Genomic DNA, 22140 nt, shown 5'->3' with positions numbered 1-22140 from the left:
GTTTTAATCAAGAAAGGATGCTGTAGTTTGTCAAATGCTTTTTCTGCATCTGTTGAGAGGATCATATTGTTCTTGTCCTTTCTTTTATTAATGTAGTGTTTCACATTGATTTGCAGATGTTGAACCACCCTTGTATCCCAGGAATAAATCCCACTTGGTTGTGGTGAATAATCCTTTTAATGTACTGTTGGATCCTATTGGCCAGTATCTTGGTGAGAATTTTTGCATCCATGTTCATCAGAGATATTGGTCTGTAATTCTCCTTTTTGATGGGGTCTTTGGTTTGGGATCAAGGTAATGCTGGCCTCATAAAAAAGAGTTTGGACGTTTTCCTTCCATTTCTGTTTTTTTGGAACAGCTTCAGAAGAATGGGTACTAATTGTTGTTTAAATGTTTGGTAGAATTCCCCCTGGGAAGCCATCAGGCCCTTGGCTCTTGGGAGATTTTTTATCACTGCTTCAATTTCCCTGCTGGTTGTGGGTCTGTTCAGGTTTTCTATTTCTTCCTATTTCAATTTTGGTAGTTTATATGTCTCTAAGAATGCATCCATTTCTTCCAGATGGCCTAATTTGTTGATATAGAGTTGCTCATAAAATATTCTTATAATTGTATTTCCTTGGTGTTGGTCATGATCTCTCCTTTTTCATTCAGGATTTTATTCATTTGGGTCCTTTTCTTTTTGATGAGTCTGGCCAGGAGTTTATCAATCTTTTTAATTCAGAGAACGAGCTCCTAGTTTTGTTGACCTTTTCTACTGTTCTTTTGGTTTCCATTTCATTGATTTCTGCTCTAATCTTTATTAATTCTCTTCTCCTCCTGGGTTTAGGCTTTATTTGCTGTTCTTTCTCTAGCTCCTTTAGGTGTAAAGCTAGGTTGTGTATTTGAGACCTTTCATGTTTCTCAAGAAAGGCTTGTAGTGCTATATACGTCCTTCTTAGGAGTACCTTTGCTGCATCCCAAAGGTTTTAAACAATTGTGTTTTCATTTTCATTTGTTTCCTTGAATTTTTTTAATTCTTTAATTTCCTGGTTGACCCATTCATTCTTTAGTAGGATGCTCTTTAGCCTCCATGTATTTGAGTTCTTTCCAAATTTCCTCCTGTGATTGAGTTCCAGTTTCAAAGCATTGTAGTCCAAAAATATGCAGGGAATGATCCCAGTCTTTTGGTACCAGTTGAGACTTGATATTTGACCCTAGTATGTGATCTGTTCTGGAGAATGTACCATGTGCACTCAAGAAGAATGTGTATCCTCCTGCTTTAGGATGGAATGCTCTGAATATATCCGTGAAGTCCATTTGATCCAGTGTGTCATTTAAAGCCCTTGTTTCAAGATGAAACCAGAGAGGGAGAGAAACCATAAGAGACTCGTAATCATAGGAAACAAACCAAGGGTTGCTGGAGGGACGGAGGGTTGGGGGTTGGGGTAAATGGGTGATGGACATTGGGAAAGGTATGTGTTGCAATGAGCACTGGGTATAAGACTGATGAATCACAGACTTCTACCTCTGAAACAAGTAATACATTATATGTTAAATAAAAAATAAGTAAAAAATAAAGAAATATAAAAAAAAATAAAGCCCTCGCTCCCTTGTTGATCTTGTCTTTAGATGATCTGTCCATTGCAATGAGTGGAGTGTTAAAGTCCCCTACTATTGTATTATTATCAGTGTGTTTCTTTAATTATGTTATTAATTAGTTTACATAGTTGGCTGCTCCCATGTTAAGGGCATAAATATTTACAATTGTTAGATCTTCTTGTTGGATAGACCCTTTAATTATGATACAGTGTCCTTCCTTATCTCTTAGTACAGTCTATGGTTTAAAATCTAATTTGTCTGATATAAGGATTGCCACCCTAGCTTTCTTTTGATGTCCATTAGCATGATAAATGGTTTTCCACCCCCTCACTTTCAATCTGGAGGTGTCTTTGGGTCTAAAATAAGTCTCTTGCAGACAGCATATTGATGGGTCTTGCTTTTTTATCCAGTCTGATAGCCTGTGTCTTCTGATTGGGGCATTTAGCCCATTTACATTGAGTAACTATTGAAAGGTACGAATTTAGTGCCATTGTATTACCGTAAAGTCACTGTTTCTGTATATTGTCTCTGTTTCTCTCTGGTCTATGTTACTTTTGGGCTCTCTCTGCTTAAAGGATCGCCTTTAATATTTCTTTAAATTTTTTTTTAAAGATTTTATTTATTTGAGAGAGCATGTGAGAGAGAGAGAGCGAGCATGAGCACAGGAGGGGAGGGGCAGAGGAAGAAGAAGCTGACTCCCCACTAAACAGGGAGCCCAGTGTGGGACTCGATCCCAGCACGAGGCAGACACTTAACCAACTGCGCCACCCAGGTGCCCCTCTCCTTTAATATTTCTTGCAGGGCTGGTTTAGTGATCACAAATTCTTTCAGTTTCTGTTTGTCCTGGAAGCTCTTTATCTCTCCTTCTATTCTGAATGACAGCCTTGCTGGCTAAAGTATTCTTGGCTGCATATTTTTCTCATTTAACACCTTGATTCTGAGAAAACACAGACACACACACACACACACACACACACACACACACACACACACACACACACTCCCACTCCCACCTAGGATTCTGCCCCATTTCACCATCTGAGTGCCTTTCAGGCTGGGATGTCCCTCACTGGAGCAGACTTCTAAAAGTTCTGATTTTGCACTCCACTGCTCTATCACTTATGGGTAGCTGGCTTACGGAGGCTCTCTCCCCCCACAGTTTATCTTCTGATATATCACCTCAGATTCACTTCTCTGCACCTACCTTGCAGAAAGTGACCGCTTTTCTATTTGTAGAGTTGCAGCTTTTTTTTTCTTAGATCTCCAGGTGAGTTCGCAGGTGTTCAGAATGACGTAATAGTTATCTAGCTGAATTCCTTGGACCAGACAAAACTAAGGTCTCCTACTCCTCTGCCATCTTGGACTCCTCTGCTGCCTGTTTTCTCTGTCATCCCCATTTTGCTATGGAGCTCATTCTGTAACTTTTTTATAAGTTCAGTTATTGTATTTTCGACTATTTGGCTTTTCTTTGTATCGTATTTTTCTTTGGAACAACTTTTTATTTTTCCATTTTTTCCCATGAGTGTTCACAGTTGCTTATTGAAGCACTTTTATAATAGCTGCTTTAAAATCTGAGATAATTTTAACATCTGTGTCCTCGTGATATTGATTTCTGTTGATTGCCTTTTCTTTTGCCTGTCGAAATTTTTCCAGTTCTTCACATACCTAGCAATTTTGGATTGTATCCTGGGCATTTTTAATGTTAGGATACACTTGCTTATATTTAAATCCTGTCGAGGATGGTGCTGTTTTGATTTTAAAAGGCACCCTCCTTAGGTTCATACCTCAGCTTCAGCCTGTCACCTTTGTGCTAGATTTGGTAATATGGAGGTCACTGGTTCCAAAGTAGTTACATTTTTGAAGCCTTTGTGGTGCTATTCTGATCTGTCTTGTGTGTGCCACCCTGAGGTCTGGATGGTTGTGTGTTTAGTTCTCAATATCTTTTGCATCCCAGAGGCAATCAAATCCACAGAGGATCAGATCCACAGAGGCACAGATCAAGGAGTGAGCTCAGGATTTCATAAACAACTTTAAGGTTTTTCTTAATTTTCCCCTCTTTGTGATTTCTCTGGTGCTTTACTTTTCTAGGATTTGCCTTTTTGGTTCTCCGGTCAGAAAGCTGGAGATTCAGTTACCCTACTATATGCCATGCATTTCCTTGACTGTGCATGTGTCTGGGACCAAGTGGTGGGACAAAAAAGACAAAACAAAACAAGACGGAGTTTGTGCTGTCTTCTGGGGTCACAGTTATACTTGTTGGAGAGAAAGGGTCCCCTCAGATGAATAAACTTCTACAGGTCTCTGTTGCTTCTACTGTCACTGTAGCCACTTTGGGATTGCTTCAGGTTTAGAGGGTGAGAGAACAGAAAGAAAAAGAAAAAAGGGGAAAACCTCTATCTTCTTTTTAGAGCATTAGGACTTCCGTCTCCTGCTCCTTGAGTGAGAACAAAAGGGCTTCTCCTAGAACCTTCTGTCCTCACTGCCCACTCTTGGGTTTTAGGCTGCATTGCATTCAGGTTCGGGTATACAAGAGGGGCCAAAATAAGTTCACAGTGATTTGGTGATACTCAAATTCCAGTCATCTTCCCAGCCATCCTGTAACTATTAACTTTTCAGCCCTCACATATTTGCTCCATGCGTCCTGTCCAGGTTTTGTAGTTGTCCTCAGTAGGAAAGACAGGGCAAAGTGTGTGTGTTCTATCATATAAAACCAGGGCCCTTCCCACCTCCTTCCTAACCTCTACTCTGGATTGCTTCTCATCCTTCAGGAAATGAGAGGGTGGTAGCTACTCTGATGGAAAAATTGACGGCTTGTTCTCACTAGTATATTGTGTATACTTTAGGATCTCAGGGCTACCACTGCCAAGGGATAGTGTTTTGTCTTTATTCTCTTTGGTATTTGGGCATCAAAAGCTGGTGGGCACTGAAACCAGATGGCAGTTGTTATATAAAGTTAATATTCCATTGCAGTCTGAAGGTACATTTTAGATTTTGTTTGCAGGAAGTCATCTTTTTGCATTTGTGCTCTCACTGTAGGGTAATCATGCTCTTATCTTACTCTCCTAGGTTTGCCCAAAACACCAGCCAGAACATCACCTCAAGTCCTACATATGAAAGTGTAAGTAATGAAACCCTTCCCAGGCAGCACACCCCGTCAGCAGATGATCATGGCTGAGGAGGAATTCCTAGTCATTGAATCTCATGTTCTGTTCAATGTTTTGTTACATGTCCTATAGTGTGTTGATACAGCCCTTGTTAGGACCTCTCTTTATCTTCTTTTTAGTCTTTCAAAATAGACAAGTTGAATCTTACTTCTGTTAGAAAAATGGTTACGGATCAGAATTCCTTTCGTGTTATTTATAGGAGCTGTCTCCTCGTCTTCCCTTCCATCCTTTTTGATGGACTTCATACAGGCTCTCATTCCTCCCACTGTGCTGGTTTGGCTCTTGTCACGGTCTCCAGTGACCTCCATTATCACCAAATCTAGGACTGCAATTTTCAGTCCTCTTTATACCTGATTTATCAGCAGGTGACAGAATCACTCACTTCCTCCTTTTTCGCACATGTGACTTTCAGACACCACTCACTTTTGTTTTCTCAATCCCACTTCTCTAGCTCCTTTGCTGACCCCCATTCCTCTACTGGCCTTCTAGTGTTGCAGACCCCAAGGCTGAGGCTTCAGACTTCTCTTTCCACATTCATTCTTCTGGTCTTTTGGTCTCGTATCTTAAAATACCATTCAGACTCTGACAACTTAAAATTGGTATCTCCAGCCCAGACCCCTTCCCCAAACTCAGAACCCACAAATTCACCGTCCGAGTAATCTCTTTTTGCATTCTTCGCAGTCCTGGCTCTCTACCTGCTCTTCCTGCAGGCTTCCCCCACCTCAGTAAAGGACCCCTCCAGTCTTTCAGTTGCTTAAGTCAAAACCTTGGAAAACAGTGCTTGACCTCTACCTTTTCACCTTTTCCCTTCACAGCATACCTATTATCTAGCCACTTCTCACCACCTCCACTTCTGTATCCCAGTCCAGGCCACCAGATGGATATTGCAGTGGCCTCCTCAGGTTACCCTGCTTGAGCTTTCATCTCCCTGTCCACCCCCATCCCCATCATACAATCTGTTCTCAAACCAGAGCAGTCTTGGAAGAAGAAAAAAAAAGTCCTACATCATCTAACTGCTCTAAACCCACCTATAATTTTCTTCAGTTTTACTCTGTAAACACCTGAAATGCTGATCTGACCTCTGCCATTACCTCTCTAACCTCACCTCTCTTCCTTGGCTCACTGTACTCCAGCCATCCTGGTCTCCTCTGCTTCAGAGATGACCTTGTGTCCTCTCAGGTAGTGACAGCACCCGCCTTAGTCAGGGCTTGCTCCTATGTCTCTAATGGTGAGGCATTCCCTGACCACTATCACAGCAATAGCCCATCCCATCTACCCCAGCCTTTCTTCTCCCTGTTATCCTGTTGTGTTGTTTTGTTTTGTTTTTAGAGTACTTGTTACCGGACATCTGTATACATCTGTTGATTGCTTCAAGTGTGCAGGGATTTGGCCTATTTTATTCATAGTGCCAGGCATCTAGTAGGTGCCCAGGACATATTTGTGAAATGAATGAGGAAGTTTACAAGAAGAAAGATATTCCCAAGACTTTAATCTTTATCAGTCCTGATTCGATGCCATCACCTTATGCCCTTCTGTAGGGTTAAAGATTTATTTGCCTTTTTGAGGCTGTGATTTTTTAGTCATTGGGAAACAACAGAATCTAGACTGAGCTATATATTTCTGTTTTTGTTTTTTTAAAGCAACATGTTAATTTTACATTTTATATAGGAAATGAGGTACAATGGGCATGGAATCAGAGAGAAAAGTAGTGTTATAAATGGTTATTACCTAAAAAATAATAGTTCATAATTTCTAATTCTTGTCCAATTGCGAGTATATGGTTCTTAGAATAGTGCCACTTAGAAGCCTAGGAATCTAAATAACAAAAGAAAAGCTTAATGTACAATGTTTATTTGAACACTGTTCTCTACTTTCTTCAGTTTCCAGAATACTCAAATTCAGTACTACAGCCAGTTAGTCTGCAGAACATTCCGGCAACACTGTCAAGCCAGAGACTGCCTTCCTTGCCTAGCAATCATCCAGGTACTTGAGACCTATTACTTGCATTGAGTAAGGAGACTGGTGAGAATACAGGAGTCTGCCAGAGATTTCCTTCTGATTGAAAATAGGTATATAGGGAGGAAGAATGAGGTCTTCATGTCCCTTTTTAAGCTCCATGAAGTAAATTCATGGCAGATACCATTACGACCGACATTAGATTATAAAAATGCTTGTGTTGTGCTGAACGTTGTATTTGGAATGCTGAGGTAAATGAATCTTTAGCTGAAGTTTGGAAGTCCTTTTGTTATATATAGATTTGTTGCATGTGGGAGTAGCATTAGAATACCAGTTGTATTTATTTCTGGTTGTCAAGGTTTCTTAGGGTCTTATGTTTGAAGTCTGAATCATAAAGAGAATATTAATTGTGCATGTGTTCTTGAAAAGCACAATGTGTGTTTACTGGTTGGGTTTTTTTTTCTTTCTCTCTTTTTTTTTTTTTTGCCTAAAGCAATGACAAAGAATGATCTCCAGCCACCCAATTACTACGAGGTAATGGAGTTTGATCCCTTAGCTCCTGCTGTCGCTACAGAGTAAGTCATTTACAAAATGATTAATTTACTTTTCGTTTTGGTTTCCTTTGGTAACAGAGCTAACAGGGCTTGGTTGTACATTTAATTTTGTTTAGGTCTTGGCAGAAACTGATGACCTTATTAAAAATGACAGGTTTTATGGAGGCTGTTGCACTTTTTAATTTTTTTATTGTTATGTTAATCACTATACATTACATCATTAGTTTTTGATGTAGTGTTCCATGATTCATTGTTTGTGCATAACACCCAGTGCTCCACGCAGAACGTGCCCTCTTTAATATCCATCACCAGGCTAACCCATCCCCCCACCCCCCTCCCCTCTAGAACCCTCAGTTTGTTTTTCAGAGTCCATCGTCTCTCATGGTTCATCTCCCCCTCCGACTTACTCCCCTTCATTCTTCCCCTCCTGCTATCTTCTTTTTTTTTTCTTAACATATATTGCATTATTTGTTCCAGAAGTACAGATCTGTGATTCAACAGTCTTGCACAATTCACAGCGCTCACCATAGCACATACCCTCCCCAATGTCTATCACCCAGCCACCCCATCCCTCCCACCCCCCACCACTCCAGCAACCCTCAGTTTTTTTCTTGAGATTAAGAATTCCTCATATCAGTGAGGTCATATGATACATGTCTTTCTCTGATTGACTTATTTCACTCTGGAGGCTGTTGCTCTTAATGGTCTTATTGTGCTCGGCCTTATGACTAAAAAATAAAAATGCTGGGGGCTGCACATTAAGAAATAACCAGAACCATCATGTACATTAACGGGTTCCACGCAGATGCCTTGGGAGAAAGTCAGGTTCTCTCCAGCTTGAGAAGGGCACTATATTCACTGATTGGTGACATAAGTAATACCACATTGATGGATTATTTTAACTGTTCTTTACCTACTAATCACAAAAAAAACACTTGTTTTTAGTCTTCACTCTATGTCAACTTAAAATGGATTAATAAAGCATTAGTGTAAACATGTCTTCTTAACTTGAAGTCCTTTGAGTATTTTATGATTTCACATTGGTCAAGTGTATATATTTATGCAACAGTAGGCTAATTAGAGCTTTAATATACTTTGACGATTACCCCCAGAATTGTTAAAAAGTTAAGATTAAAGCAATTTTATAGAAACCATTGTTGAGAAACTGGCAGCCTTTAGGCAGTATCTTGCTTACAGCTGTGTTTTGTTTGACCTATGTGGAATTTGAACCGTGCATTTAAAAATAAATTGCCAAAAATTAAAAACTAGGGTATTGTAAAAAAAAATATCTGGACTTCTGAATTCCTTTGATACTGTGGCAATGCCAGGCCTGCATTTTTATATGCTAGCACTACGTTAGGACTTAGTAGTAGCTGCCTCATTAAGACAAGGTATGCTCTGCAGTTCACCAGGCCCCAACTGGCCCTCTTTGTCCATTTATTTGATCGGCCTGGCATGTGTTAAGCATTTGAGGGTTTTTTTTTTTTTAATGTTATGTTAATCACCATACATTCCATCATTAGTTTTTGATGTAGTGTTCCATGATTCATTGTTTGTGCATAACACCCAGTGCTCCACGCAGAACGTGCCCTCTTTAATACCCATCACCAGGCTAACCCATCCCCCCACCCTCTCCCCTCTAGAACCCTCAGTTTGTTTTTCAGAGTCCATCGTCTCTCATGGTTCATCTCCCCCTTTGACTCCCCCCCTTCATTCTTCCCCTCCTGCTATCTTTTCTTTTTTTTTTTTTTTTAACATATAAGCATTTGAGGTTTTGACCCCTGATTTTAAACCACTAATGTAGTGATCCAGTTTGGAATAATTTATGAATTTTAACAGACTTACAGGAGTTCATTAAATACTTTTTCCTAATGTAGGATTGCAAAATTTCCCTAGGTCATTCTGCTTGATAAAGTATCACTGAATATATTAGTGGCTTAAGGAATTAGAAATCAATAGCATCCAAAGAGGAAGTAGGAGTTTATTATATTCCAATTAATTAGGAAATTGTAAGTAGATATGACAGTGCAACAAATAATAGATGTGAGAGAGAGAGAAGCTGGAGAGGTGGAGCTTTGGAATTCTCTACCATTGTGGTTCTTACTTTCTGAGGGGGGTAGGGTGTTCTCATTCCTTTGAAATTCACCTTAGGAACTTCTCCCTAAGGAAAACCACAAAGTCTTGTAGAAAAAGTTCTGGAATTTTCACATCACTGAATGTCCATGAACCCTAGGTTAAGAATTTCTGTTCTAGTAGGATGAGTACAATATTTATGAAGTTGTATACATATACGTACACACGATTCATTTGGCAAATCCTTGAACATTATATGCCAAGGACAATGACTGGTGCCTAATTTATAATGTTGAACAAGAGACAGGACGTCCTCCCCATCCTCATGGAGGTTATATCTAGTGTGTTAGAAGAAATCATGGGGAACCTGGGTGGCTCAGTCTGTTAAGTGTCCAACTTTTTTTTTTTTAAAGATTTTCTTATTTATTCATTCAAGACAGAGAGAGAGAGAGAACATGAGCAGGGGGAGAAGCAGAGGGAGGGGGAGAAGCAGGCTCCCTGCCGAGCAGGGAGCTGATGCGGGGCTCGATCCCAGGACTCTGGGATCATGACCTGAGCCAAAGGCAGACACTTAACCATCTGAGCCACCCAGGTGCCCCAGTGTCCAACTCTTGATCTCAGTTCAGATCTTGATCTCAGGGTAGGGTCATTAGTTCAAAGCCCAGTGTTGAGCTCCATGCTGGGCATGGAGCCTACTCAAAAAAAAAAAAAAAAAAAGAAAGAAAAAGAAATCAAACATGCATTTAGTTTGTGTTAATGGTATGAAAGAACATGGTGACTTGAAAGCTTAGAACAGGAAGAACTAATTTAAATGAGGGCTAGAGAAAGCTTAAGGAAGTGACATTAAGGTTGAGACCTGCAATTATTAGTCGGGTGACAAGTTTGGGAATCAGTATTGTAGGCCCAGGGAACAATGGGTACAAAGACTCTTAAGTAGAGAGAGTTTGGACATATTCAAGGAAATGGAACAGCCAAAGCCAAGAGCAAAGAGAGCAGTAGGGAGCCTACTATCAGCAGATGTGGAAATAGCAATTTGGAAACCAGAAGAAGGGAGTGCACAACTGGGATGAACTAGCAGACATGACAACTGAAAACTAGTTAATGAATTAAGTAGAAGGAAATCCTTGGTGTAAAAGCTATTTTGCTAGATTAATGGGGACAGAAGCCAGATTTTAGTGTGTTAACAGGAGAGAAGTAGGGATGATCGGTATAGAAGACACTACAAACTTCCATATGAAGGGATGGTGGAAAGTGGCTTGGTAGCTAGAGGTTACTGAGATGATCACTCCAAGTAGATATGAGATTGGGTACTGCCTTGTGTTAGAAAATGGAAGATGCTGGATCATCTGTGAATGCTGACAGGTAGGATATAATAGGGAGGCCAGAGGTTCAAAAAAGGGGAGGACTAAGTGAGTAACATGCTTGAGAAGGCAGGTGTAGGTAGGATCACAGAAGCAGATGGTGGTATAGATGAAAAGAGACTTGAAGATTCAGTGATAGGGAGATGAGAAAGTTTCCATACCAAGGCATTTAATTTACCTATTAGTGAGGTTTCTGACCAAGGGTGTAAGAGGAGGGGAACAGGAGATTTAAGAAGTCAAAGAAGTTGAAATAACTTTGTAGAAACACATTAAAATTTCTGGACCATCTTGGGGCCTTGTGACATTGGTGAACATAGCTTCATCATGCTATGATTTTTTTTATAAGATTTTTTTTTCCCCAGCCATGCTTTGCTCTACTGTATCAATGTTGTATTTGTAGCTTTAGATGTTTTCTTAGCTACAGGCCTATGTAAGACATATATGAAGAACTGCATGATGCCATAAAAAATTACTATTAATGAGGTACAGAGATGACAATTATAAGGTGAAGGGGGCTCAGGAATTTCGACTGTAATAACGTAGGTTAAAAAGGTAGAATGTTAGTACTTTTAAATGTTTAGAAATCTGGAAAAACAACAATTTGTTTTTTTTTTTGTAAAGCAGAAAGCAAACTGTCCATATTTGAGCCACGTTTTTCATTAAGTCACAAGTAAAATGAATTGGTTATATGAGATACATATTTATAAGATGCATGGGAATTACATTAGGCTCTAAAAAAGCTATAATGTAAGCTTCAAGGGCAGAAATCTGATTTTATTCACTGATACAGCCTGAATACCTAAAATGGCACCAGATTTTTGTTAAGGTGTTGGTAGTTAAAAGCCAAAATAGTACTTTGATTTATAGTAACCTTTTTGCCATGATGGTTTGTTTCAGAGCTGTTTATGAAGAAATTGATGTTCATCACCAGAAAGGAGCTCCAAGTCATAGTGATTGTTGAGGTAGACTTCACCTTATACAACTTACATTCCCCATTCTATAGAATTTCAGTGTAATTGTCACTTTCTGTTTTTACTATTTACATTTTATAATGGCACTTTGAGTGAAATCTTAATACAGAGTTTCTCCTAATCAAATTGTAATTTTTGTGAGCTTGTTGGCTAAAAATAATGAACCTTTGGAATGTAGAAGTTGGTTTATGGTATAGAAATATTAATGCTAACAAAAATAATGATCAGTAGAACTTCTTAGCACTGAAATAGACATTTATCTTTTACGTATAGTTAATACCTATTAACTGGTAAAACCCACTCATTGCTCATCCCAATAGGCCTGGATTCTTCCTATTTGCTGTATTAGTCATCCTATTTTATTTACTAATGAATGCATGGCCACCAGTAACCCATTAACCTTATTTATTCCCCTCATATCGGCCCCCATGGCAGTAGTACATTCCCACCTTTCTGCATTAGATTGTGACTCTCTTGTTATCTAGGAATGGGGGAAGAAAAGGAAAGAATGCAGGGTGGCTATTCTTTTTATTCTAGGTGAAAGTGGATGACCAGCTCACTAACTACATTAGAGGTGCCAACTCTCTAGAAGGTAGACCCTATGCAGCTTTGAGGCCCAGAAGACAAGACCTACCAGCACATCAGAAGCTTGGTGGAACATTCCTCCTCTGCAATAATGAAGTTCCACAGAAGAGTAACAGTTCCAGAGGAACATTTATGCTTCCAGACCACAGTTTAAACTTTCTCTCAAAAGAACTTGGGTTAACATATATTCACTTAAAACTTCAGCAGAAGAAAAATCCATTGTACTGAGGCCAAGTAGTTTAATGATAGCATCTTAGGTTTCACAGGGCTTCCTACCTTTAGAAAAGAAATCCTCACACAGCTGTGATAAGAGTAGATGAAGATTTTTATTACAAAATAATTATGAAGACTATTGAGTGCCTTCATTTAACTAAGTTGAATGTAAAAGTCAATTTGTACTTTTTTTATAAATAATACTTGTTTAGAATTAGAATTATAACTTGTAAAAGCCTTCATGATTTATATTTCAGGTACCCTGAAGAGGTCACTGGACTCTTTATTATAAAGTTGCCTTGAAATATTCTTTATAATACTAGATGATCTTTTTTCTCCCCTTTTTACTATTTGGAATATTAATATTCCTATTGGAACAAAAATTTCTATTTGGAACAAACACTACTGGAAAACATTCAGAATAAATTGTGCATTCATTTATGTCATAAATTACAATGACAAATTACTATTAAAACAATTTAATACATTTTTTTTTTTTTTACAGAGTTTGTTCATAGAACTTCTGATGTGAGTCTTCACAATTCCACACTTAAACATTTTAACATTCAGGGACTTGAACTATCATAGGAAATGCTATAATCCTAGTAAACATTTGTGCATTTTATTTCATTTTCATGATGCCAAAATTTCAGAATATAAAATAGCCCTAGAGCCTAAAGGAAAAACAGTCAAATCTTAAGTCAGAATGTAATCTCTGGGCAAGCTGTTAGGGCTCAGTGGTTCTTCTTCCATTTTGAGCTTTTAAAGTAGTGACTATCCACAGTAAAAGAAAGTAGTAACCAACTATTTTAGAAATAATAAAAATGGGCAGAAGTTATGACCTGGACCCTAAAACAGATAACCCTGGGAATAATAAAAATACTGCTACAAGTATGAAGGGCTAGTAATCTGTAAGGGGAGCAAATAGAATTAAATTGAACCATCAAGTCCATGCCTACATATTTAAGAAACAGCAGTTTCTTTTATTATTATTTATCAGTATTACTTTTAATATTACTTTATATTACTCTATGGTTTAGAACAGTCATATATTCTAAATAGGCATGTGGATTCCTTATGACAAACCATTCAATTTTAAGTAGTGTAAATTAGTTGGGGAAAAAAAAAAAACCCAGCATTAAATAATATTTAAAATAGCTTCACATTACTATAGAATATTTCTCCCCTGAGAAGACTAGATACAAATACATGATTTTTCAAAAATCACAAATCTGAAGCAAGACTTAGGTGCTGACTTCAATTATAGCCTGGAACCGGCAACTGCTGCCCCTCCTTTGCTTCAAAAAAAGTATAAGAAAGAGTGATGAGATCAACATTCACCATTCTTGGATCTTCAGCAAATTCAGGATCAATGTAGAAAAACACTGGCATATCTACTTCCTCTTGTGGATTAAGCCTTTGTTCCTCAAAACAGAAGCACTAGAAGTTATAAAAAGGTATTTGTTTAGTTTCTATTAGAAAAGAAATATTAATAATGGTCCACTTCTTAGCTTTAGTAAGTGTACAATTAAATATTATAAAAAATTTATAATCTAAGTTCTGTGACAGAATGACAACATATTTGATTTTTGCTTTGAGACTCAATGGGCTCCCCATACTCAGCAGGGAGTCTGCTTCTCCCTCTGCCCCTTCCCTTGTGAGCGTGCACACATGCTCTCTCTCATAAAATCTTAAAAAATTAAAAAAAAAAATATTGAGACTCAACAAATTTGGTGGGGGGGGAAGAGGCAGATGGAGAGTGGGGGAGAGAATCTGAAGCAGACTCCCAGCTGAGCACAGAGCCCACTGCCAGGTTCGATCCCATGACCCTGAGATCATGACCTGAACCAAAATCAAGACTCCAACGTTTAACCAACCGAGCCACCCAGGCACCCCGTTCCTCTTCTTCTAATTTTAAAAAGAGATACCCATTTGGTTCATCTGTTCTAAGCAATGGAAGAAAAGTTTAATGTTTAGAAGAAATGAATTTTCAGAAATTGGCTTCTACTAAACATTGCAGTAAGTTTAGTACTAAGGTTTGCATATATTAAGCTGTACCTGTATTTTATTGAAATACTGTCCAGCTTCAAATGGTACAACATTGTAGGTAGAAATTCCAATTACTGGTTTGTCTGTAGGATTCTTAGCTTTATAAAACGCCAGTGCAGTCTCTCCTGGCACTACCTGTTTTAAGGAAATATACATTATCAATACTTCAAATCTCACAGCTCCTCCTTTCCCTAATAAATTAGTCATATTATTTTATCTAATCAGACCACAATACTTTAAACTAATATTGAGGGTCAGCAAAATAAATTGTGAATACTACCCATGAATATCTGGTTTTCAAATTTTACTTGCATGTGTCAGTGGAACCAGTGCTCTATTCATAATTAATTGTGGATTGTCCTTTTGTATATCTGAAGTCTTCAAGCAATAATCTGTAAATTAAATTACTTAAAATGTTCAAGGAGAGCCAAGCCTATCACAGTCCAAGTCTGACTCCTTAACACTTCACTTTACCTAAATATCCTATGACTGACAAAGATTCTTTTTAAGAGGTTACCAACTAGAGTAAATTAAACTTATAACCAGAATAAAACTGACTGAATAGAACTTTTACTTGACCAAAAAGCACGAATACTCTTGAGAGAACACATTTTTTTAAAACTTGCAAGGCTTTAAAAAAAATAGATTTCTAAAGGATTCCGTTATTTGTACCAATTCAGCCACTATTATCTTATACACTACTATGTGATTAGAATGTTAAAAATCATAACCTATAAAACCCTCAATCACTGAAGAGATTCAGTAATGTTTACTAACCTGGTGGGGGGGGAACACCAATATTTATAAGGGTTTTCCAACAAGGGTCACAGTGAAGCTTTTCTGGCTATTCCTCAGCTCATGAAATAATTTCAATTAAATCCTCTAGGATTCCAGTTAGTCAAGATTTTAGGAAACTTAAGGTATGGCTTTTCTGAAATAGAACACGACTATTTAATATGATTACTTCAAAGCTTCTCAATTTTTTTTTTTTTGAGACAGGGATATTTTTAATCTAAATCCGTAAACTATTTTTCATTCTAACCAATGATTTTCAACTTTCCCCCTTTATTTATACCTGAGGGAAAGTCAACTACATAGCATCAGAGAGTGAATTCTTAATATGACTCTAATAAGAACAGATGACATTTTCCATTGTTCCAAACTGATTTTTACTAGAGTATCATATAACTTGAAGTATACTGTTACATTAGGTATAGGGCACTGTCAAAAGTAGTCTGAGACAGCGAATATCATCCTCAATGGGGAAAAGCCTTTCCCTTAAGATCAGGAACGTGACAAGGATGCCCACTCTCGCCACTATTGTTCAACACAGTACTGGAAGTCCTAGCAACAGCAATCAGACAACAAAAATAAATTAAAGGTATTCAAATTGGCAAAGAAGAAGTCTAACTCTCTTTTTGCAGATGACATGATACTTTATGTGGAAAATCTAAAAGACTCCACCGCCAAATTACTAGAACTCATACAGCAATTCAGTAATGTGGCAGGATACAAAATCAATGCACAGAAATCAATTGCTTTCTTATACACTAACAGTGCAACTGTAGAAAGAGAAATTAGAGAAACGATTCCATTTACAATAGCACCAAAAACCATAAGATACCTCGGAGTAAACCTAACCAAACAGGTAAAGGATCTATACTCTAGAAACTACAGAACACTCATGGAAGAAACTGAAGAAGACACAAAAAGATGGAAAAACATTCCATGCTCATGGATTGGAAGAACAAACATTGTTAAAATGTCTATGCTACCCAGAGCAATCTATGCCTTCAATGCCATCCTGATCAAAATTCCAATGACATTTTTCAAAGTGCTGGAACAAACAATCCTAAAATGTGTATGGAATCAGAAAAGACCCTGAATCGCCAAGGAAAGTTGAAAAGAAAAAGCTGGGGACATCATGTTGCCCGATTTCAAGCTATACTACAAAGCAGTGATCACCAAGACAGTATGGTACTGACACAAAAACAGACATATAGACGCATGGAACAGAATAGAGAGCCCAGATATGGACCCTCAACTCTATGGTCAAATAATCTTCGTCAAAGCAGGAAAAAATATGCAATGGAAAAGAGTCTCTTCAATAAATGGTGCTGGGAAAATTGGACAGCCACATGCAGAAGAATGAAACTTGACCATTCCCTAACACCATACACAAAGATAAACTCAAAATGGATGAAAGACCTCAACATGAGACAGGAATCCATCAAAATCCTACAGGAGAACATAGGCAGTAACCTCTTTGACATCAGCCACAGCAACTGCTTTCAAGATACCTCTCCAAAGGCTAGTGAAACAAAAGCAAAAATGAACTTTGGGGACTTCATCAAGATAAAAAGCTTCTGCACAGCAAAGGAAACAGTCAACAAAACAGAGGCAACCCACAGAATGGGAGAAGGTATTTGCAATGACACTACAGATAAAGGGCTGGTATCCAAGATCTATAATGAACTTCTCAAACTCAACACCCAAAAAACAAATAATCAAATCAAAAAATGGGCAAAAGACATGAACAGACACTTCTCCGAAAAGGACATACAAATGGCTGACACATTAAAAAGTGTTCATCATCATCAGCCATCAGGGAAATTCAAATCAAAACCACATTGAGATACCACCTTACACCAGTTAGAATGGCAAAAATTGACAAGGCAAGAAACAACAAATGTTGGAGAGGTTGTGGAGAAAGGGGAACCCTCTTACACTGTTGGTGGGAATGCAAGTTGGTACAGCCACTTTGGAAAACAGCATGGAGGTGCCTCAAAAAATTAAAAATAGAGCTACCCTATGACCCAGCAATTGCATTCCTGGGTATTTACCCCAAAGACACAGATGTAGTGCAAAGAAGGGCCATATGCACCCCAATGTTCATAGCAGCAATGTCCGCAACAGCCCAACTGTGGAAAGAGCCGAGATGCCGTTCAACAGATGAATGGATAAAGAAGATGTGGTCCATATATACAATGGAATATTACTCAGCCATCAGAAAGGATGAATACCCAACTTTTATATCAACATGGATGGGACTGGAGGAGATTAAGCTAAGTGAAATAAGTCAAGCAGAGAAAGTCAACTATATGGTTTCACTTATTTGTGGAACATAAGGAATAACATGGAGGACATTAGGAGAAGGAAGGGAAAAATGAAGGGGGGGGAAATCGGAGGGAAAGACGAACGATGAGAGACTGTGGACTCTGAGAAACAAACAGGATTTTAGAGGGTAGGAGGGTGGGGGGATGGGTTAGCCTAGTCATGGGTATTAAGGAGGGCACGTACTACATGGAGCACTCACTGGGTGATATATGCAAACAATGAATCGTGGATCACTACATCAAAAACTAATGATGTATTTTATGGTGACTAACAATAAAATTTTTAAAAAAGTCTGAAAATAAAAATTACATTAATGGAGTCTTAGTATTTTGAGATTAAGTTCACATGAGTGTTTCCTAAATTGTTTAACAGTTTAAGTGATGAAAGAAAGTAATTTTTACAATAAAAAAATAATCTTTTAACAGTCACTTACATATATTTCTGTTTGCTGCGGTCTAAAATTCCACTGGAGACTTGCATGCACATCTGCATTAAAGGTGACTTTAATAATTCGATCCTTAACAGGCAACATGTTTTCAATCTGGTCTGATGCATGACCTGCTACTGCTGATCCTCCAAGACCAGTAGTCTAGGCATTAAAGATATTAAGAATATTAAGGATAGTATGTCAAACAGTACTTTCAGGTGACGATTTATTGGATAAAAAAATTTTAAAAACAATCTAGTAGAAGCCCAGTTTATATACTGTCACTCATCACTTATGAATGTGTCGGTGGCTTGACCACCTTTGGGGTGTCAAGGGCGTATATTTATTAGAATCACTTATATTTTTTCAGTAATCACTGGGTTATTGGACATAGTAAAAAATGAGTCATTTGAGAGAAAGTAGACTCCTCACTGATAATATACAGCTCAGAATTTTAGCTTAACTTTCCATTAAACATATTTCTACTTATTGCCAGCGTTTCATATATACTATTAGTCATTAATAGAAGTAAAAATTACCCACAACCCTATCATTTCAATGAAACTAAGTAATTCCATTATCCACAGTCCTGTCTGATCCTTTTCCATACCGTAACTTTTATAGCATAGATTAGTTGGTAGTTTCACTTCTGTACTCTGCTTTTCTCAAGCATCATAAGTATTTTTCCACGTTGGTAAATGTTTTTTTTAATTTTTTTCTGTACTTTGTATAGTATAGCTTTTATAAATATCATTGGTTAATCAGAAAAACTGATCCCTTTGGCAACTGAATCAATCACAAGACATCAGAGTAATCTGTGTCTGACATTTCTTGCCTATCTTCATTGCCACTAATTATCTCCTTATCATCAGAGATGTTTAAAAAAAAATCCTTACTTCCAGGATCATCATTCTTCTGATGCTTGAGGTTGCCAGAATTCTGGTCTCCGGGTAATTAATCTGTTACTATACTAGGAAAAAAATACCAAATTTGAGGCTAGGGGAAGACTCCCAGCAAAATGTAGTATTACTATCTTCCACATATTACACAAGTCAACTAACTGCACTCAACTGCCATGCAACATTACTGAATTACATTATAAACCTAAAAGCTGCTAGGGGAAGACTTTATCTTTGTTTAATAAGTATATTTTCTGCCCAAAAGAGCCATAATGCTTAAGTTTTAATATATAACTCCTGAAGAATTTGAGTCACTTGAATAAAGATTCCTTAATGTATTCTGACAGGCAATCTTTGAATATTAGGTTCTTCAAATTTGCAAATTTGATAGAGAACTTAAGAATAGAAAAGGGCAATGAGAATATGTCCTGGACTCTATTCTAGTTCTGCCACTAACTAGCTCCAAAAACTGAATAAATCTTACTTTTAGGGGGCTACAGTTTCCATACTCAAAAAATGTGAGGTCACTGTATTAAGCTGTTTATATAATTCTTATTTTTGGTTCTAAAGTTCTGTGATTCCAAAAGCGAAAGAGAGGCTCCTTTGGAAATGTCACTATGTAACATACAACTTGATTTAAGTTTAGGATTACAAATTACAATTTTTATTGTCCTGCCCTGCATTTGCACACACATGCACAAAATACTGTCATTCACCTCAGTGTGAAACAGGGTTTCTCAACTTTGCCACTAATGGCATTTCGGGCTGGATAATTCTTTGGGTTTTTCTGGATTTTTTTGTTTTTTTTTTTTTTTTTTTTTGGTGGGGAGAGGGGTAATGTCTGTCCTGTGCAGGGGCATCCCTAGCCTCTACCCACTAGGACATCAGTAGCCCTCTCCCTGCTCACCTCCCAGGTTGTGACAACCAAAGATGTCTTCAGACATTGCTAAATATTCCCTGAAGAATAAAACTGACCCCTTCCTCCTCATGGTTCGTGGAGATTTATACTTGTTATTTTGGATTCAGTTTTGTTTATGATTTAACCAACTGCTAGTCTGGGGATTCGTGCTAGGTCCAGACTGCCCTCTGATGAAAACTAATTCACATTCTATATTCATCTTCCCAAATCAAGCTACTGCATACCCCATAAACGCTAGTATTAAGAGACTGACAAGTCCTTTTGACTTCTGCTGTTTTAGTCATTATGGAAATTAATGGCAAGTTAATCTCCAAAAGGAGAGGAGAAGCCAGGCATTAGCAATACTGTCAGTTAACCAGTGATTCCCAAACTTTGCTACACACTGGGATCACCTGAGGAATCTTTAAAAAATTACAAATGCCCGACTCCCACTCCGAGTTATTTAATTGGTTAAGGATGTGACCTGGGTGTCAGGATTTTTAAAAGCTCTCCAGATGTTTCCCCCCACAACAAAGTTGGGAGAACCACTCTCAAACACTTAGTGAATGAAGTGAATATAGGTCTCACTTATGTTTCTTAAACAAATTCCTGGCCCCCTCCCAGACCTAATCAGAATCTCTGGGGTGAGGGAGCCCTAACATGTTTATTAAAGCAGCTCAACTAGTAAACCTAATGCCCAGCCAAAGCAGCAAACTACTACTTAAGAATTAAGGAGAATATATGTGAAATACGTAAAGTCTGCCATTGTTTATGGTTCTCAAATACTAGTCTGCATCAAAATCAGCTCGGGGACTTATTAAACACAGATTGCTGGGCCCCTCCCCGAGAGTTTCTGATTCAGTAGCTCTGGAGCTTGACCCAACAACATGCATTCAAGTTCCCGGGTGATGTGCCAGTGGTTCTCCGTGGGACCACACTTGAAGAACTGCATTAGGGTTTCTGATCTAAAAGGGGCCCTGGGTAAGCAGATTATACTTATGTATTAACAGTGGAGGGAAGCCCCAAACGCCTAACTCATGCCTCTTTGTATGGATTAAAAGTACTCCCAGTTTGGGGCGCCTGGGTGGCTCGGTTCGTTGGGCGACTGCCTTCAGCTCAGGTCGTGATCCTGGAGTCACGGGATCGAGTCCCACACTGGGCTCCCTGCTCAGCGGGGAATCTTCTTCTCCCCCTGACCCTCCCCCCTTCCCCCTCTCGTGCTCTCTCCCTCTCAAATAAAATCTTAAAATACTCCCAGTTTAAGCCCAACTTACAAGCATACTCCCATTTCCAGGGTTAACCTTCGCACATAAACCATACATGGTTCAGAGAAGGAACGTACTAATATACTTTATATTTTAGAAGCGAACACGTGTGTGAGCAGCCAAAGGGTAAGGCAGATTGCTGGAGAGCAAAGTATAGGTTGCGGACGTTTTCGGTGGTGTAGCTCAGAAATACGGAATTCCACTCTGAAGTGTGGTTGGTATAAGCACGACTGCTGTAGGGGCTTGGGTTCTTAGCTTTACCACTAACAACTTCTGGTAAGCTTGGGCAAGTACTTTTTAAAGCCTGTTTCCTCTCTGGTAGCCAATCTCAGACCCTTCAACACGACACTGAGGAGCGCGATCGCTATCCAGGGACCTGTACTGCACCTCCGCCCCTCCTGATGACACCGCCCAGGAGGCAGCACCGGCCCCTACCTGGCAATAGAGCCGATAAAGGGGCACGGCGGCGTAGGACGCCCCCAGCATGCCCACGGCTGCCGCGGCCACGTACGTGAGGACCGTCTTGTTCCGACGCCGCCAGTCTTCCTCCTGCGCGCGCGTGAAAGGGTTCGTGCTCTTCGGCCGCCTTGACGGCTGCAGGGCCAGCTCCCGGCCAGGGTTCGAGCACTTCCATGTCCCAAGCCGCCTCTGCCCCCTCTCAGCACTTCCTGTCCCACTCCTTCCCGGCCTGAGACACGGCTCTACCCTCTCGGCAATCCTGGTCGGGGACCCAGGGTGGTTCCAGCGCCAGCGACAGAAAACTACGCTCCTCCATACCGGAGGCCAGAGCCCACCCATGCCGCCAGGAGAGGGCTCCGGCCGCCGGGGACAAGCGGACAGGTCTCGCGATGCTAGCCAGTCTCGCGACAACTGGGAGGAGCTTGCAGCTGCTCCGGCTACAGGGCTCCTCAGGTGGAGGCGCTTGCAGTCGGGCTACGGAGGCCGGGTTGCCAGATTACGGGTAAGTTCGCGTTTTGGTTCATGACTGTTCCACTTTGCTTCCCTCCAGTGCCTATTCAAAGTTACTTTT

General features: G+C 39.2%; 3 protein-coding genes across 4 annotated transcripts in view; 2 read left to right on the top strand and 1 right to left on the bottom strand.

Moving 5' to 3' along the window:
* Window positions 1-12942, top strand: part of TOM1L1 (target of myb1 like 1 membrane trafficking protein) — a 74159-nt gene extending 61217 nt beyond the window's left edge. For both annotated transcript variants that reach the window (XM_027567589.2, XM_027567590.2), the window contains 5 exons: window positions 4645-4696; window positions 6623-6725; window positions 7192-7273; window positions 11584-11648; window positions 12195-12942. In XM_027567589.2, the coding sequence (XP_027423390.1) occupies window positions 4645-4696; window positions 6623-6725; window positions 7192-7273; window positions 11584-11647 (301 nt within the window). In that variant the 3' untranslated portion in view covers window position 11648; window positions 12195-12942. The remainder of the gene's footprint in view (window positions 1-4644; window positions 4697-6622; window positions 6726-7191; window positions 7274-11583; window positions 11649-12194) is intronic.
* Window positions 12200-21963, bottom strand: LOC113907879 (cytochrome c oxidase assembly protein COX11, mitochondrial). Its single transcript, XM_027567591.2, has 4 exons — window positions 21546-21963; window positions 18055-18210; window positions 14514-14639; window positions 12200-13895 (listed from the first exon to the last, which is right to left on the bottom strand). Exons 1-4 carry the CDS (start codon window positions 21906-21908, stop codon window positions 13713-13715), a joined length of 828 nt encoding a protein of 275 aa, XP_027423392.1. The 5' UTR covers window positions 21909-21963; the 3' UTR covers window positions 12200-13712.
* A 74-nt stretch (window positions 21964-22037) lies between these two features.
* STXBP4 (syntaxin binding protein 4) overlaps window positions 22038-22140 on the top strand; it is a 228133-nt gene continuing 228030 nt past the window's right edge. Inside the window, exon 1 of the mRNA XM_027568027.2 lies at window positions 22038-22071. The gene's annotated coding sequence lies outside the window, so the exon portion shown is untranslated. The remainder of the gene's footprint in view (window positions 22072-22140) is intronic.

Source organism: Zalophus californianus, chromosome 16 (genome assembly GCF_009762305.2).
Source record: "Zalophus californianus isolate mZalCal1 chromosome 16, mZalCal1.pri.v2, whole genome shotgun sequence".
NCBI lineage: Eukaryota > Metazoa > Chordata > Mammalia > Carnivora > Otariidae > Zalophus > Zalophus californianus.
The sequence above is the reverse complement of the archived record's forward strand: the minus strand, read 5'-3'. Positions and strand labels throughout refer to the sequence as shown.